This window comes from Gracilinanus agilis, chromosome 2 (assembly GCF_016433145.1).
Source record: "Gracilinanus agilis isolate LMUSP501 chromosome 2, AgileGrace, whole genome shotgun sequence".
Classification (NCBI taxonomy): domain Eukaryota; kingdom Metazoa; phylum Chordata; class Mammalia; order Didelphimorphia; family Didelphidae; genus Gracilinanus; species Gracilinanus agilis.
The window spans coordinates 452,910,974-452,930,176 of record NC_058131.1 but is presented as its reverse complement, the minus strand read 5'-3'; the positions used below and the strand labels follow the sequence as shown (position 1 = coordinate 452,930,176).

At 35.9% G+C, this 19,203-nt stretch overlaps 1 protein-coding gene across 1 annotated transcript in view; it reads right to left on the bottom strand.

Moving 5' to 3' along the window:
• GCH1 (GTP cyclohydrolase 1) overlaps window positions 1-2,426 on the bottom strand; it is a 73,449-nt gene extending 71,023 nt beyond the window's left edge. The window contains exon 1 of the mRNA XM_044664787.1: window positions 1,739-2,426. Coding sequence (XP_044520722.1) covers window positions 1,739-2,426 — 688 coding nt within the window. The remainder of the gene's footprint in view (window positions 1-1,738) is intronic.
• Between the last annotated feature and the right edge of the window lie 16,777 nt (window positions 2,427-19,203).

The following is a 19,203-nucleotide window of genomic DNA, read 5'->3' as shown; positions in this document are numbered from 1 at the left end:
TCACCTAACAACACTACAAGCTAAATGATTTACCAAGCATGTGTCAAAGACAGGAATCCAAGTATTCTTGACTGAAGCTAGCTCTCAATTCACTATGTGTGGCACCTCTGTCTTTTCCATTTAAAAATTAAACTACTTTCAGTGAATAGAGACCATATTGAGCTACAATTGTCACAAATTATTCTTTCTTCTACATTTTGCAGCTCCCAATTTTCCTTGCAGAAGGAATGGAGGAAGAAGGCAAGAGGTAGGACAGAAAAGTTATGCTTGAAATGGAACCAAAGTTAGCAAATTTATTTAGGAAATAGTATTTCCTTTTTTGGTTCCCACCAAAATTTAAGATCTTTTTCTACCATTTCCTTTTGGGTATGGGGAAGTAGAATGTCAGTAAGTCGGTAGAATGTTGCAATTTCCTAAAGTCCCTTTTGGATATCTTCCATCAATATTGCTTCAGAGTTAAGAAAAAGAACAAATGGGACAGAGGAGGTGCCCAGAGTATTGGCACAGTTAATTTTTTAACCCATTAGAGAGAGAAGTAGAAGACAAATAGATAAGACTTGTTAGACACACCAACTCTCAGACTTAAAAGAGCCTCCTATGCAAAATCGGTAGCCCTGAAATCTGTTGTTCTACTCACAAAATAAAGTATATGCTCTTTTTTTTCCTGTCACTTATGATTGCTCTACAATAATATAAACAGAAGACAGTAAGAAGTAGCAAGCAGCTCTTTTTAAACATTTATAAGTCTCCAATATTGCTTCTTGAAACCTCTAACAATAAATAATAAGCTTACTCCCTCTTCCAAGAGGAGTAATCTGATTATTTACAGTGGTTTTAAAAGATCTTCTGATTTGTGTATATTCATTCATTTGTGTATATTCATAGCCCAAGATTCCTAGCTAACCTGGGGAAACACCGCGTTTTTGTGTTAAGGTAAAAGACAGGGATTAGGGAAGATAAAATTTCTGGGTTTCAGTTGGCCTAATCTGCGTACTTGCAAGTATGTACACACTCAGGCACACGGGCCAACTAGGTTCCAGCAAAGTTTACCTGTTCCTTGGATGGTTTCCTGATCCGTTAGAGAATCTGAGTTGGATGGCCCTTTCAACAAGTGCCGTTAGCACTGGAGGCAGATTCTAAAGAAAGTAAAGGAAGGCGACAGGCTACGGAGTACAATTGGGGAACTAAATGAAGTAAGGACTCCATGCACGTCAAAGTTCATTCCCCATGGTCAACAGGGTTCCTGAAAGTACTCTGAGTAAAGGACAAAAGGACACGATTTAAGATAATAGAATTTTGGTGTTGGAAAGGACCTCAGATATCATCTAATTTCAGTGCCCTCAATTTTCAAAGAACGAAATTGAAACTCAGGGAAATGAAAATGACCTGTCTGACCAAGGTCACGTTTCTGGGAAAACCGGGATTCAAAACCTTCCGATTCTAAATTCGATCTTTTCGCATTACTCTAAGCTTCCTCCCTCAGTCAAAACACTGGACTCACTTTAGTTAGCCCCTCCCAGGAGTTTCCCGAAGTCTTCAGTACATAAACAGCACCGCAGACAATCGAGAACCTGGAAGAACATGACTCACTGGACAAGCTTTTGGCTCGGCCAAGGTAAGGGTGTCTGCGTAGAGAAAGAAGAGTAACTCAGTAAACTTTCGATGCCCCAACTGGGAGACGTTTACTCTTCAGTTCTCCCTGGATACGACTAAGTCATACAGGCAGAATCTCACTGACCTGAAATGGTCTCCTGGTAGCCCTTAGTGAAGAACTGCATGGCTGTTGCCGCCCTCCAGGGTGTCTTCAGTAGCCCCTGCCTCTCAGGGTCCTCACCCAGGGAGCGCAGGATGGTGGAGTAAGCGCCCGCCAGGCTGGGCAGATTCAGCTCGTTATCCTCCACGCTGCGAGTCCTCTCGGTCTTCCAATAGTCCACCGGCTGGGCGCTCTTTTCCTCCTGGCCCCTGGGCTTTTCCTCGCTCTCGCTCCGCTCTGGCCGGGGTTGCTCCTTCGCAGCGTGCCCATTGCACTGGGCACCTCGCCGCTTCTCCGCCGGTGTGCGAGCAGTACCTGCTTTCTCCATCTGCCTAGAGGGAAGAAGAGGGGCTGGAGCCCGTATTGGCCGTCGTTCAGCTCTAGGAGAAATTGGGACGCCTTCCATGGCCAATGAACTGCAAGTGCTGTCGCGGAACTTGCCTAGAGAATTTTCCGCAAGCTTAAGGTTCTCGGGGTTCGAATGTTTGCCCTGGAGTGAATGCGAGCCTGTGTGTGTGTGTGTGTGTGTGTGTGTGTGTGTGTGTGTGTTTGTGTGCGCAGCTCTGTGTACGCACCCATGTATGTCCGACAAGTGTGCCTTTGCTGTGTCCACCTCTTTATAGAGCCCGAGGAGGGCATGATTCCCATTAGCCAGAGCTTGCCCATGCGTCATCGACTTCCAGCCCTGCCTCCACCCACTCCTGTAAGCCGACAGCTGGGAGAGGGCTGAGGCGCAAATCATAAGGGGCTTCCCCTTGGTTGGGGTTTGGTAAAAGTCTCTGTGCCCTCGGCCAATGCATTTGTTTGCTGTCTTTGGCAAGAACACCTAGAAAGAACTGGATTTGGTTCTTACGGGAGTACGGAGAGAGGAGGTAAATGGAATCAGGAAGCAGTCTGAGAGCCTCGGCCAAAGATGAGAAATCAGACAGTTCCTTAGCTTGACTTTTCCTCCTTTTCTGTCAAGTAAATTGAGGGCAGGGGGAAGATAGGACAATATCACAATTTCAGCAATTTCCCACACAGATTCCCCCAAAAGTGAAACGATGAGAGACCTTTTCTACAAGCAGCAGGTTCTGTTAGAAAGTTAGTGTGGACAAATGTAGTTCTGGTTAGGAGAATAAATACTTGAAGCTCTATTTGTCCTTCAATCCAGAACTTAAAGTATTTGAGTATATATATATATTAGCCATCAGCCAAGGAATGTTATCATCGTTTTCTCAAAGCACCTACCTTTTGGGCCTTCAACAAGTGGGCTGCCAGGCAAGAAAAGTGGTTCACATTAGCTCTTAATTAAAAAAAAATTTTTTTTCTAGCAAAACTGATTTCCTGATGTTTCAAAGAGGATTAGTGCAAAACTTTGAGATACAATCGATCAAATAAGTTTTGCCCAAATTGACAATTGCTTTGATTGCATTCTCAGTTACCAAAAGATGTTTTCTTCACTTTTAGTATAGTTATTGAATAAAACCAAAGGTTATTTTTTTCAAAATGCATCAGATGGCAGTGTTAAGCAGAACCAGGAAAAAACATTGTACATAGTAACAGTAATATTGTGGAATGATCAAATGTGACAGATTTAGCTACTATCAGCAATATCATAATCCAGGACAATTCTGAGTGATATATGACAAAATGCTATCCACCTCCAGAGAAAGAACTAATGGAGTAGGAATGAATGCAAATGAAAACATATGATTTTTAACTTCTTTATTTGGGTATAACTTTGGGGGCCTCAGTTTTATAAGATTATTCACTTACAAAAATGAACAATATGGAAAATTTTTTAAATCCTTCATTTCCTATAAAATGGGGCAGCTAGGTGGCACAGTAGACAGAGCATTGAACCTGTCACCAATAATGTCCTTTATACTATGTGCATAATAGTTTTCTAAGCATTCCTGAAAAGTATAGCACATTCTCTGGATTGTTTTATTTATTTATATAGAAGCCAATGGAATGAGTATAAATTCATTTTTTTCATTTAAAAATATTTTAGTGCCAGGCCTGGAGTAGGGAGGACCTGACTGGGTTCAAATGTGACCTCAAACACTTCTTAACTGTGTGACCTTGAACAAGTCATTTAACCCCAATTGCCTAGCCTTTGCCCCTCTTCTGTCTTAGAATTGATACTAAGACAGAAAGTAAGAGTTTTATTTTTTTTAATTAGTTTCTTTATATCAAATGATAACAATGAAATGCCTAAATCCATATGACAAAGAAAGGTAACTAGTTGTTAGATTGTAACTGCTCTAAATCAGTGCTGTCCCCTGGATCTCAAACTCTTTCAGGGATATCTTTGCATTTAACTAATAGAAAAGAAGACATACAGCAACATGCTTTGAAGGACTAAAGAGTTATATTAAAAAGCTTCCAAATATGACTGAAAATAGCACTCATAATATTCCTCAATTTTTTGGTAAATATTTTTTTATTTTGTAATATTTTGTATTTGTATTGTAATATGTTGTAAATGTCATGTTAATCAGTCTAATGGATGTAAGGTGGTATCTCAGAGTTGTTTTAGTTTGCATTTCTCTAATCAATAGTCATTTGGAGCATTTTTATGTGACTATTAATAGCTTTGATTTATTTTTCTGAAAACTTCTGGTTCATATTCTTTGACCATTTATCAACTGGGAAATGACTCTTGTTTTTGCAAATTTGACTCATTTGCTGATATATTTAAGAACTGAGGCCTTTATCAAAGAAAATTGTTGCATTTCCCCCCATTTCTTATTTTCCTTCTAATCTTGGCTGCATTCATTTTGTTTGTGCAAAGGCTTTTTTATTTGATGTAATAGGAATTATCTATTTAACTTTTTGTAATCTCTTTTTTTTGTTCAAAAATCTGATGTACATTTTTCCACATTATTCTAATTTACTTGTGATATCACGATTTTATCTTGTTAAAGGATGTGAGACTTAGGTCTATATCTAATTTTTCCCAAACTCCTTTCTAGTTTTCGAAGTAATTCAAATGTTGAGTTCTTACCCATGTTGTGAACTTAATTAATTACTAACTAATCTTCCTCACAACACCCCAAAAGTTTCAATCTCTGAGTTTTTGTCATTGTTGTTAATCAAACCCTAGGTTACCATGGTTATTTACTACTATGTATTGTGTACCTAAGCAGATAGGTATCCCAGGGAATAGAGTGCTGGACCTGGAGTCAGAAGACAAATCTGGCCTCAGAAATTTACTAGCTGTGTGACCCTGGACAAATCCTGTTTTCCTTGAATTCCTTATCTGTTAAAGAAGCTAGAGAAGGAAAAGTCAAACTGTCCCACTGTCTCTGCGGGGGAAAAAGAAAAAAAAAAACAAATGGGGTCACGAAGAGACACCAACAACAGCAACAAAATTGTGTATTTCATCTATTCCACCAATCTATCATTCTATTTCTTAGCCGGGACCAAATTGTTTTGATGATTACTACTTTGTAATATAGTTTGAAATATGGCACTGTTAGGCTGCCTTCTTTTGTTTGTTTGTTTTTTAAACTCTTACCTTCTATCTTCCAAAGAGCATTGGTTTGGAGGCAAAAGAGCTGTAAGGGCTAGACAATTGGGATTAAGTGACTTGCCTAGGGCTTGTATAGCTAGTGTTTGAGGACAGCTTTGAACCGAGGACCTCCCATCTCTAGACCTGGCTTTCTATCCACTGAACCATCAATCTGCCCCTAAACTGCCTTCTTTAACTTTTTTTTCCATTGATTTCTTTGATATTCTTGACCTTTTGTTTTTCCAGATGAACTGCTACTATATTGTCTAGCTCTATAAAATAATTCTTTGGTAGTTTAATTGATATGACATTGAATAATTTAGTTAGCTCAGGTAGAATTGTCATTATTATATTTGCTCAACCTATCCATGAACAATTAATATTTTCCCAATTTTTTAGATCTCTATTTGTGTGAAAGGTGTTTTATAATTGTGCTTATATAGTCCAGTTTGTATTGGCAGGTAGACTTCAAATCTTTTATATTGCCTGTAGTTACTTTAAATAGAATTTTTCTTTTCAGCTCTTTCTGTTGTGTTTTGTTGGTGGTATATAGAAATACTAATGAATTATGTGCATTTATTTTTATTCTACAATTCTTTTAAAGTTGTTAATTATTTCAATTAAAATTTTAGTTGATGCTCAAGAATTCTCTAAGTAAACCATCATACACAAAAAATGATAGCTTTGTTTTCTCATTACCAATTTTTATTCCTTCAGTTTCTTTTTCTTGTCTTATTACTATAGCTAGCTATTCTAGTACAATAAATAGTGGTGATAATGGACATCCTTGCTTTACTCCTGATTTTATTGGTAAGGCTTTGAGTTTATCCCTTTTACAGATAGTACTAGCTGATAGTTCTAGATAGATGTTACTTATCTTTTTAAGAAAGGTTCCATTTATTCCTGTGATTTCTGGTGTTTTTAATAGAAGTGAGTATTGCATCTTGTAAAAGACTTTTTCTGCATTTTTTGATGTAATCAAATTATTTTTGTTGTTTTTTTGATTGATCTAGTCAATTATGTTGATATTTTTCCTAATATTCAATCAACCTTGTATACATCCCACCTGGTCATAATATTTGATCTTTGCAAGATATATCTGTAATCTCCCTGCTAGTATTTTATTTAAAATTTTTAATCAATATTCATTAAGGAAAATGAGCTACAGTTTTGTGTCTCTGTTGTTTCTCTCCCTGATTTAGGTACCAAAACCATATTTGTGTCATAAAAGAAATTTAATAGAACTCCGTTACAATTTTTTCAAATAGTTTATGTAGTATTGGGATTAATTGTCCTTTAAATGTTTGTTAGAATTCACTTGTGAATCCACTAGCTCCTGAGCTTTTTTCTTAGGGAGCACATTGATGGCTCACTCAATTTCTTTTTCCAAGACTGGGTCATTTAAATATTCTATTTCCTCTTCTGTTAATCTGGAAAGTTTATATTTTGTAAAAATTTGTCCATTTTCAGTTAGAATGTCAGTTTTACTGGCATAGAATTGGGCAAAATGACTCCTAATAATCGCTTTAATTTCATTGTCACTGCTGGTATGTTCAACTATTTCACTTTAGATACTAGTGATTTAGTTTTCTTCTTTAATTTTTATAATCAAATTAACCAATGGTCTACTTTATTGTAATTTTTAATAAAACCATCTGTGGTTTTATTAGTTCAGTAGGATTTTTACTTTAATCTCTTAATCTTTCCTTTGATTTTCAAGATTTCCATTTTGATACTTAATTGAGAAATTTTAATTTGTTCTTTTTTTTTAATTTGTTTAGTTGCATGCTCAATTCATCAATCTGTTCTTTCTCTCTTTTGTTGAAGTATACATTTAGAGACATGAATTTTTTCCTAAGTGCTGTTTTGGCTACATCCCACAAATGTTGATATGTTGTCTATTATTATTCTCTAGAATAAAATTATTAATTGTTCATGTGATTTCTTCTTTAACCAATTCATTCTTTAGGACTAGATTATTTAGTTTCCAATGACCTTTCAATCTATGCTTCCATGGATCTTTATTAAATGTAGTTTTTATTGCATTATAGGCCAAAAAGGATACATTTAATAATTCTATTTACCACATTGGGTTATAAATGGTTTTTATGCAGTTAATACGTGGTCAGTTTTTTTAAAGGTGACAGGTACAGCTGAAAGAAAGATATACTCCTGTCCCCATTCAGTTTTCTCCAGAGGTCTATAATATCTAATATTTCTAAGATTCTATTCATCTCTTTGACTTTTTTCTTATTTATTTTATTATTAGATTTTTCTAGCTCCAAGAAGGGAAAGTTGGGGTTCCACAGAAGTATAGTTTTACTATATATTTCTTCCTATAATCCATTTAACTTTTCCTTTAAGAATCTGGATGCTATATCATTTGGTGCATATATGTTTAAAATTGATATTATTCACTGTCTATGGATCCTTTTAGTAAGATATAGTTTCTCTGCTTACTGTTTTTAATTAAACCTATTTTTGGTTTAACTTTGTCTGAGATCATGATTGCTAGTTCTACCTTTTTAACTTTAGCTGAAGCACAACAGATTCTGCACCAGCCCCTTATTTTAATTCTGTGTGTGTCTCTCTGTTTCAAGTGTGTTTCTTGTAAACAACATATTGTTGGATTCTAGTTTCTAATTCATTCTGCTATCTGCTTCCTCTTTATGGCTGAGCTCTTCATATTCACATCCAAAGTTATGATTATAATTGTGCATTTCCTTCTCTTCCATTTTCTTTTGTTTATCCTCTCTCTTTTTATCCTGCCTCTACTTTAAAGTCTGTTTTGCTTTTGACCACTGGCTTCTTTTCTCTGCTCTCCTTTTTTATCACCCTTTCTCTAACTTCTTTCAAGTCCTACTTGTCTGTTGGATAAGATAGATTTCTATTACCAATCGAGTATATACATATATATTTTTTTTTCTTCTTTGAACCAATGTAGATATGAAGTGATATTCAATCATTACCACCACCCTCATTTTCCCCTCCACTATAAAAAGCTCTTTCTTGTGCACTTTTTTTCATACGAGATAATTTCCCCCTTCTCTCAGGGCATCTCTTTTTCTCATCTATCCATTTATTTAAACATCATCCCATAATCACCTCACTCCTACACTCTTTTTCTATGCAGAATCCTTCTAACTGCCATAATAATGATAAAGTTCTTAGAAGATACATGTATCATTTCCCCATGCGGAAAGGTACTCATTGTAAACTTACTGAATGCCTTATAAGTTCTCATTAATGTTTTTTTTTATGCTTTTCTTGAATCTTCTATTTTAAAGTCAATTTTTTTATTCAGTTCTAGTCTTCTCATGGAATTCTTGAAAGTCCTCTATTCCATTGATTATTCATTTTTTCCCTTAATAGATTATACTCAATTTTACTAGATAGATTATTCTTAGTTGAAATCCAAGCTCTTCTGCCCTCCGAAATATCTTATTCCAAGCCCTCCACTCTTTTAATATAGTAGCTGCTAAATTCTGTGTGATCCTGACTGTGACTCCACAATATTTGAACTGTTGCTTTTTGTCTACTTGAAATATTTTCTCTTTGACCTGGGAGCTCTGGGATTTTACTATAATAGATGCAGAAAAAGTTTTTAATAAAATAAAACACCCATTCCTTTTTAAAACACTAGAAAGCATAGTAATAAATGGATCTTGCTTTTAAATGATAAATGGTATCTATCTAAAACCATCAGCAATCATTATTTGTAATGTGGATAAACCTGAAGCCTGCCCTATAAGATTGAGTGAAGGAAGGATGTCCTTATGGCATATTATTTTAATCCACTCTTTCTTGGTCACCTGCTTTGGGTTCTACTCCTGCTCAATAAACCCATTGTTCTCATTATCAGTACTTCTCCTAACACAATTTGTTTCTTGTTGCTATGTTACATTATTAATTCATGAATGTGATCCCCTTGAAAGCAGGGTTCAGCTGACTTTTCATTGATAATTTCCAGAGCTTACCACAGTGCTTTGAACATAGCACTTCCTCGATGTATTTTAATTCATTCACATTAAGTTTATAGGCCACTAAAACACTCAGATCTTTTCACAAGACACAGCTGTTTAGCCACAACTCTGATAGATGTTTTTTGTGTTTTTTGTATGTGTTTCCATAGCTTGTTATTAATAGGTCAAATAGGGAGTTTGGTACTATTAGCATCAAAGATAAAAGCAAAGAGGTATGAAAAATAAAATAAATGTTTGTGCCAGTTGCTTTATAATATGAGCTTCTCTCACAAAGATCAAACACTTTCCCTGCTTTCTACAATCTATTACACTGAAATCTTCCATTCAAGTCTCTGATTCACTTATCACTCAGGTCTGTATGTGACCATTTAAAATTAAAATTGAGTTAAAAATCTTATTGTTCAGCCAGCCTGTTCCTGCAGCCTGCTTTCTGGCCATTTAGAATAAATGACACATGGATAAATACACTTCTGTCAATGTAACAAAATATACTGAGAATATTTTTGCAACCTATAAAAAAGGAAATTTAAAATGTTAATAATTTTTGTTTTATCAGATTGACCATTTTAGTACCAATACCACCATCACTCAAATGTGGCCTTAATCTTTGTTTAAGTGACCCAACCTGATAATCAAAGAAAATAATTAGGAGAAACTATCCTCTTTCATTTGTTTTTGTAGGGCAATCAGTGATTTTGGAATTCTCACCAAAAACCAAAAAAGAAATTCAAATTGTATCATGTATTGGAATATGTAAAAAGTGGATGACATTATTTGTGGCATAGTTATGCCTCAAGAATCCTTTACTTAAAGCATAGAGAAAAAAAAACCAACAACCCACAATCTCACCATTAGTGTACTAAAAATCCTCTCTATAAATGTGTTTTCATTTCATATATTTCTTTACTAAATTAAGTAATGCTTAGCAATACATTTCTCCCCTTTTCTTCCAACTGACAATTCAGATTTTCCTGATTGTCCCCTTACCAATTCATAATGTCAAGTTCATTCATAGTACCTAGCATATAGTATGTATTTTAAAAATATTTACTGATTAACAGTAACATGTGACTCAAGTCATAGGTTCATGGGTTTATGCTATCTCCTTCAACTCTTTTTTTCACTAATGAGGAATCTGAAATCCTGAAAGGTTAAGCCATTTATCCAAGGTTACCTCAACAGTAAAATACTAAGCATCATCCCATCCTGCCCAAATATTCCAACTCAATTTCATACTATAATGTCAGAAATGAATATAAGCTGGACCCACAATTAAAAAGAATCCATAGCTGACGTCCAGCAATGCTATTCTTATCATTACCAATATCCCAAAGAAGTCCCCAAACTACTACAACTTTCCATAGTAAGAAGGAATAGTGACAAGAAGCCTGCCCACTCAGTTCTCCAGCACCAAATCCACCCTCAAGAATCATCTCCCCTCTATCAGTCCTAGCAAAGGTCCCTTAGTGATAGAGATTATCTCTTTTTTGCCTTCAGATTGCCAACATCTATCACAATCACATATAGTTGGTGTTTACTAAATGCATATTGATTAACTGGTTTTCCCAAACCTATCCCACAAACAAAATTTTAATACTTCTGGGTGAAACCATTTTAGTTTTAATATTTCTCTCCATTTTGTATTCAGGGACAAAGATAAAAAAGTTTGGGTGTTTTGGGTGTGTGTGTGATTTTTTTTTAATTATTGAGCAAGATGGTCATGTTCACTATTTAGGCAAGACTAATTTTCCTATCTGGTTTAAAGGCAAGGTTTTATTATTCTCTGTAACTGGGAGTAAACATGAGGACATCCTGATCCACTGGATTGGAGCACCTCCCATCAGGTGAGGCATGTCCCCCTTCTGTGGAACATGTGCTCTGGTCCTTGTTAAAGGACATGACCTTTGTTGAGATAACAAAAAAACACCTCATTGCTCAACCTGGGAGGAGGGGCAGTATTGAAGATGATTGGCCACAAAGACCTGAGGGCTATGAGAATAAATGATAAGAAACAGCTTAGATTCTATTTTTTGGAATTTTTCTAATACACCCCTTGATAGGATGATGGGTAAGTGTTTGCTCCCCAACCCACCCATAATGGCAGTGGAGGCTATAAGCACATGGCAGCAAGAACATGTGCTTGCCCAGATGGCCTAAGTCCTTTTTCACCTTCTGTTTTCTGTTTACCTTCCTGAGCAGAGCCAAGGAACAAGGGAGCTTGAAAGAAATGGACATATCTAGTCATGGGAGTAACCTCAAGAGTTTGTAAGGTTGAGAGTTGGGGGTGCTATTTGACCAGTAAGCAGAGATGCCACTCACTACTTCTTGGAGGAAGAGAAGTACTACCTCCAGGTGGATACTTCAAATTTGAGGAGTAAGTCCTGGCTGGCCAGGAAATTTAGAACTTATGAGTCATTCAGCAGTGCAAGTCTGAAGTTAACATGAAATAGATATTTCAGCAGTCCCACAGAATTGTTTTAGCTTCTTGGGAGGATATAAATTGTAATGAGTGATTGTTGTACGTTTCTGTATTTGTTAAAGTATACTAAAAATAAAAATTTAAAGAGTAAAGTATGTTTAGGAGTCTTGTGTTTAAGGTATTTGTGGGAGTAGAGAAAATAAACCACTGTCTTATATGTAATATTCATATTACATATTAAGTTTTAGCCACTTTGGTTGAGACTCTAGACAAGAGCCATGTCTTAAATTTTTGTTTTAGAGATTTCTCTAGAGTTTCAGGGCTGCAAATAAGAGACAAAAAGATTTCTGACTCTTCTTTAGGGTTAGTTCAAAACTGGATCTGTGGAAACCTGGAACTAGATCTCTTTGTGGGAGGGGGGGCCCAATGGGCCTCACATAATGGACTAAACTGTCTCTAAGTTCCCTCTGATCTTGTTCAATCAAGTACATCATGCAGGGGGAAATCATTCAATCAACAAGCACATCTCTGTGCCAGGAAATATCCTGGATGAGAGCAATATAAAACCATGAGTGAAATGAAAACATTCCCTGTCTTTAAGCAGTTTATATTCTATTGGAAAAGACAACTATCTTTGTGGATCCATGTGTACATACATATATCTTCATATCTGTATATATATGCAGGCTTACATACATGCACACATAAAATAAGTTTATACAGAACAAATAAAAATTAATAGGGGGAGGGAAAGTAGCACCAGCAGCTGGGAGACACCAGGAAAAGCCTCATGTAGGAGCTGATATTGGAAATGAACTTCAAAGGTAGCTAGACACTATAGGATGTAGAAGTAAAGGAATCGTGCATTCCATGGATGGAGACAGCCTTTAGAAAGGCACAGAGATAACATGGGTTGCTTTGGCTGGTGAAGTGTAATAAAACTGGAAAGATAGGTTGTAGTCAGGTTGTGAAGAGCTTTAAAACTCTAATCACAGGGATTTGTGACTGATTTTAGAGCTACTAGAGAGCCACTGGAATTTATTAATCAGGGAGTGATGTGATCAAACTTTGACAACTGAATGAAAGATAGATAAGGAGAGTAAAGAGACTTCTGTTGGCAAAACCAATGAGGAAGAGGCAATGAGGGCTGGAAATAAGGTCATAGTTATGTGAGGACAGAGAAGAAGTTAGATTCAAGAAATGTTGCAATGGTAGAATCAACAAGACTTGCCAACTGGTTGGACAATGGGAGATAGGGGGAGAGATGACTGGTGTCAGGGGACCAAAATTTTAAGTTCCTGTGGGATGCTGTGCTTGCAACAAGGGCAAAGTTAATACTGAAGAGATGAAGAGAAAAGCATATATAACATAATAAAATAATAAAGAACTATGAGGGAGGTTGGCATCAGGTCCTCTTTCTAGAACTAACCAAAAATCAAAGTCCAGGATAGATCCAATGAGCTAACTAATGATTAAATTACAAGGGTGCGAGCCAACAGAGTTACCAAAATGTCATGCTGTTGTGGGTGGCACATGTTCTCTCCAGGCTCTGGGTTCCAAGAGATTGACTAGGGCACATGATATAGTTAGAAACTCAGGGTCTAAGCATAGTCTTTTGTGTTTATAATTATTTAACATAGCTGAAATAAGGACATAGGTATTGCTATGATTTGGCATTTTTTTATTAAAGACAGATAAAAATCTAATTTAGGCAATAGAATTCTTCCTACATCATTGGGTACAGCAAACATAAATTGGCTAAATTTGTTAAGTTCTGTCTTTGTTGACAATGAGGAAAGCTATTACTACTTATCCGGACATATCCCACTGGAGAAGTAAGGGATTTCGGGAGTTGTACTTATGTGTTCTTGTTTCTGCATGTAGCCTTGCTAACATTTTCTAGGAAAAGAGTTTTGTTTTGATCTTTTTGCCATCTGTTTCACTGACTTAATCCCAACCCTGCACTTGGGACCAGCGTGCATAAGGCTTGAAACATTTCTCATTGCCATCAGCATTTGGTAACAATGCATTAGGCAGTGATGGGCAAACTTTTTAAAGAGGGGGCCAAAGGAAAGGAAATGCTCATCTGTCAGTCTGTTTCTAAGGCAAATCTTAGATTGAAGTTTCGTTGTATTGTATCCTACTCATTGTATTTGTCAGCTTAGGAATAATGTTGCGCAGCTAGATAGGACATTTCAGGGGGCCACATCTGGCTCACAGGCTGTAGTTTGCCCATCACTGCATTAGAGAATTGTCCAAAGGATGGCTGGCAATGGTAAAAAAAAAAAGCAGAATTGGGTATTCTGATTACAGGGGTGGCATGATGCAGATCTTTATGATTCAATAGGACTATTTTCCTCATTTATAGGCGAGAAATTGGATAAAGTAGAACTTTCTTTCAGAACCATTCTGGAGAAATAGAGATTGGGAATTTATCCATTTGAAAAACAGTTGTTAATATTATTTCTAATCTTTATTTCTTTTCCTGTTCCAATTGAATGATTTCACTGATTGTATGGTTTTGGTTTTCTAGATTTCTGTGAGCACAGTGATGAGTGAGGGCATGAACCACATGAGAAACACAAGAAAATTCCCCTCACAAACATTTATGTGAAGAGCTGACACTGTCTAGCTCATGGGATGATACTTTAAAGACAAACTCATTCTGCCAAAATAAATCTGGAGCCATTCTCAGCATCTTTGCCAATCCACACAGTTTTTCTTTGAAAAATTCTGTCAACATGATGAAGCAATCAATTGACTTTACTTGCCCCTAAGAAAGACAACTAATAGACAACTGGTTTTAGAGTTAGATTCAAATTTTGACTCATCTGCATTGGCTGGGGGTCACCACAGCAAATCCTTTACCCCTAAACATCCCCAGGCATCTCTCTAAAACCAAACTATAAATTGTAGAATACCTAATATTCTTCCTTTGGTAGAATGGCTTTCTAAGCTCCAGATAGCTATGAAATCTGAGGTCTGAACCAACAGATAATTATAGCTTACTTTCCTCTTACCTCATAATTTTCATCTCCCATCAACTTTTTAATATAAAACAAAAACAGGCTTCTGATCAACTAAATGGTTGTTGTGTTGCTCCATCTGTCTGCTCACTTACTTTGTGTCACCATTACCCTGAAATCAATACTGCTATTTGTACACTGGATACAGTTTCCTGGCAACACACATCTTGAATCAATTCAGGTGAATTTCCTTTGTCATTTACAGCCAATTGGTTCCAACATCAAGTGGCTCTTTGCAGTGTCTGACAGACATTAGTATTTTTGTCTGCTTTGGAGAATTAAATGTTACATTTAAGTAGCATGCTTCACTTGTGGTTTTGAGGTGCTGAAAAAACTAAGGCTTTCACGATGTGTGTTAAGCTAGTAAATATATCTTTGTGCAATTCAGAGTGCTTGGGGTAAGACATTCTGTGGTTCCCTCAAGTGCAACTTAAGAAAATGTCTAGACAGGGCGAGTCTCACAGAGGATACTCAATAAAAATTTGTTGCCCATTATTCTATCTTGCCATTTTCCCTCTCAACTGATAACAAACTGATGACTACCATTAAAACATCCTTAGAGATTCAAATTATTTTCAAGTCAACATAGAATAAATTCTTTTCTCCTTAGTTTCTAAGGTTGAGAAAGTTCATGTTGGTTGTTTGAAGCCTTGAGTAGAACCGATACATTTTTTTCCAATTTTTAATAAGTGTGTGTGGGGTGTTAGTCTGTGTTAAAATATTTTTATTAAAAATAACATGAAACATTCAAAATATAGTTTAGATGTGACTAGCATGTAGAATAGTATAGAGTTAGTTCAGTGGAATAGAGAAAGCAAATGTACATTTTTGTTATTAATGTACTTTTCTTTGTCTTGATGATCATCACATTTTTATACATCTAAAGCATATCTTTTCATATTCATATACATGCAGACCTACATGCATACATCTCACAAAACAGTAAAAAGTACTAAAAAAATAAGCATCATCACTTAAGGCAAATAAAAGTGAAATACTAACCTTTTTAACTTTAGGCTCAACCTAGTTTATAATCCAATTCATACAGATTACTTCTATCCTAAAGGATAGCTTAAGTAAAATTCACAGGATATAGAATAGATTTTTAAAAATTTTCCACCTTAAGTGATGTGAATACTAATTAATAGAAAGCATATTTTTCTATAAAAGCAAGAAATGTCTCTAGCAAAACTTTGTTAGCTAAGGTCCTTGGAGATAAAGACAGCAAACTAGACAAAAACATTTTCTGCAACCTTGTTGATTCATGCTTCAGCCTCCATGCCTTTAGGCTATATATCTCTTGCTCCACCATCACACAGATCTCCAAGCTCATCTACAGACACTGTGCAGGTGACCTGCTGAGGGCAGGAAATTTATTTTTCTTTAATTCTAAAATGTCAAAATCTTTTTTCAAAATAAAATTTCATTATGGATCTGGCATTTGGAAAGAAGGAAATGTCTTTTTAGCTATTTCTCAAATGAACTGAAATATTTCTCATGTGTTGAAAGAGAAAATTATTACATCTATCAGAAATGTATCCATAGTTACTTTGGAGCAAGATTCTCTTATACTAGTAAACTTTTAACAAGCTCTCTAAAAATATACAACATATCTTAAAGTCTAATCTGTATTATTAACATTTTCTCCACTATTTTCTTAAGTATAGATTATCAACAAAACAATAAAATAGGGGCATCTGGGTAGGTCAGTGGGTTGAGAGGCCCAAAGATGAGAGGTCCTAAATTCAAATCTGGCCTCAGACACTTCTTAGCTGTGTGGCCCTGGGCAAGTCACTTAATTCCCATTGCCTAGATCTTACCGCTTTTCTGCCTTGGAATCAATACACAGTATTGATTCTAAGATGAAAGGTAAGGGTTTAAAAAAAGAACAACAAAACCGGCTCTCTTTGGAGTTTATGTACCCAGATAAATACATACACAGCATACTTTCTCTCTATGGGAATGATGGAATACTCAATGTATTTTATTATTTTAATCATGACTCACAGATTTTTCAAAGATTAAAATTTTTAAAAAGCATTTATTTGCTCAAAATGCTCACATGGATCTGTGATTTCATCAATTTGGGAGCTCCTTCCAACAATACAGATTGCAATTCATCTATATCTTGTAATGTTTGCCCATCACACTGCGCTAGTGGTCTTCCTTGGCTTCTCTCACCATCAAGAGATACACTTTTGCTCTGGTCATGTGACCAATCCATCTTTTTTATCATGTAGTTGCTTGATGATGTCCTTTACTTTTGTTCTTTGGAGCTTCTTATTGGATAAATGTTGATGTCTTTTCACATCCACCAAGTATCTCATTGCCTTCTGTGGAATTTCATTTTTAGCCCTTTGTCAATAGGCAGCTAGGTGGTAAAGTGGAGTTAAGAAGACCTGAGTTCAAATACTAGCTATATGAACCTGGGCACCTCTGTCTGCCTCAGTTTCCTATCTATAAAATAAGCTAGATAAGAAAATGACAAGCCATTCCAGTAACTTTGTCAAGAAAACCCTATATGGGGTTACAAAATCAAGACAGGACTAAAATGAATGTATGATAATAAAGCAGTCGAATGATATCTTGCTGCCATTAGCAACAAACAATAACAATAACATTTATTGTAAAAAAGATGGGCTTTTGCTTCTATGTGAGGCTTGGGGGGGTCAGTAAAAGACTATAATTTATTTAAAGTAATCTAACCCTATCTCTTCTTGTTCAGTTCTAGGATAAGATCATCGTTCTATCTACCCCAGCTATATGAACTGTTGGAAAAGTTCTATAGGATACCCATCCAAATGTATTTTGATCCCTGGTTCATAGACATTTTTCATCTATTTTATCTTTCCTGTATGAATGGGTAAGCCATTTATCCTTTTAATAATTTTAGAACTCTTCCTCTGCAGTCTTCTGGGACTCTATGCAGTATAATATTCTGAAACAAGAACATCTGGCAGACCTCACTATATGCCCCAAAAGATTCTCCTTGGTATTCATGGATAGATAAGATTAAAATACAGCTACTTCTGCTTGTTTGTCTTTGGTAAAAGGGAAGTTTCTTTCTTGAAAAGAGTGGTAAATGACCATGAGGTAAACAAAAACCCAAAACACAATGACACATTTTATTTTTTATTTTTTTAATTTTAATTTTGAATATTTTCCCATAGTTACATATTTCATGTTCTTTCCCTCTCCACTATACCTCCTCCCCCCCACCACAGCTGATGCACAATTCCACTGGGTTTTACATGTATCATAGATTAAGATCTAATTCCATATTATTATAGTTGGACTAGAGTTATCATTTAGTGTCTACATCTCCAATAATATTCCCATCAGGCCATGTGATCAAGCAGTTGTTTTCTTCTGTGTTCCTATTCCCACAGTTCTTCCTCTGAGTGTGGCTAGTTTTCTTTCTCATAAGTCCTTCAGCCTTGCTCTGGATCCTTGCATTGCTACTAGTAGAGAAGTCCGTTATGTTTGATTGTACCACAGTGTATCAGTCTCTGTGTACAATGTTTTCCTGGATCTGCTCCTTTCACTCTGCATCAATTCCTGGAGGTCATTCCAGTTCATATGGAATTCTTCCATTTCATTATTCCTTTGAGCACAATAGTATTCCATCACCAGCAGATACCATAATTTGTTCAGCCATTTCCCAATCAAAGGACATTCCCTCATTTTCCAACTTTTAGCCACCACAAAGAGCGCAGCTATAAATATTTTTATACAAGTCTTTTTCCTTATTATCTCTTTGGGGTAAAAATCAAGCAGTGCTATGGATGGATCAAAAGGCAGATAGTCTTTTAAAGCCCTTAAAGGCACAGTTCCGGATTGCCATCCAGAATGGTTGGATCAATTCACTACTCCACCAGCAATGCATTAATGTCCCAATTTTGACACATCCCCTCCAACATTCACCACTTTCATTTGCTGTCATGTTAGCTAATTTGCTAGGTGTGAGGTGGTACCTCAGAGTTGTTTCGATTTGCATTTCTCTAATTATAAGAGATTTAGAACACTTTTTCATGTGTTTGTTGATAGTTTTGATTTCTTTATCTGAAAATTGCCTATTCATGTCCCTTGCCCATTTATCAGCTGGGGAATGGCTTGATTTTTTTGTACAATTGATTTAGCTCCTTATAAATTTGAGTAATTAGACCTCTGTCAGAGTTTTTTGTTATAAAGATTTTTTCACAATTTGTTGTCTTCCCTTTTAATTTTGGCAGCATTGGTTTTGTTTGTACAAAAACTTTTTAGTTTTATGTAATCAAAATTATTTATTTTACATTTTGTAATTTTTTCTAACTCTTGCTTGGTTTTAAAATCCTTTCCCAGAGATCTGACAAGTATACTATTCTGTGTTCACCTAATTTATTTAGTTTCTTCCTTTATATTCAAGTCATTCACCCATTCTGAATTTATCTTGGTATAAGGTGTGAGATATTATCTAGACCCAATTTCTCCCATATTGTTTTCCAGTTTTCCCAACAGTTTTTTGTCAAATAGTGGGGTTTTGT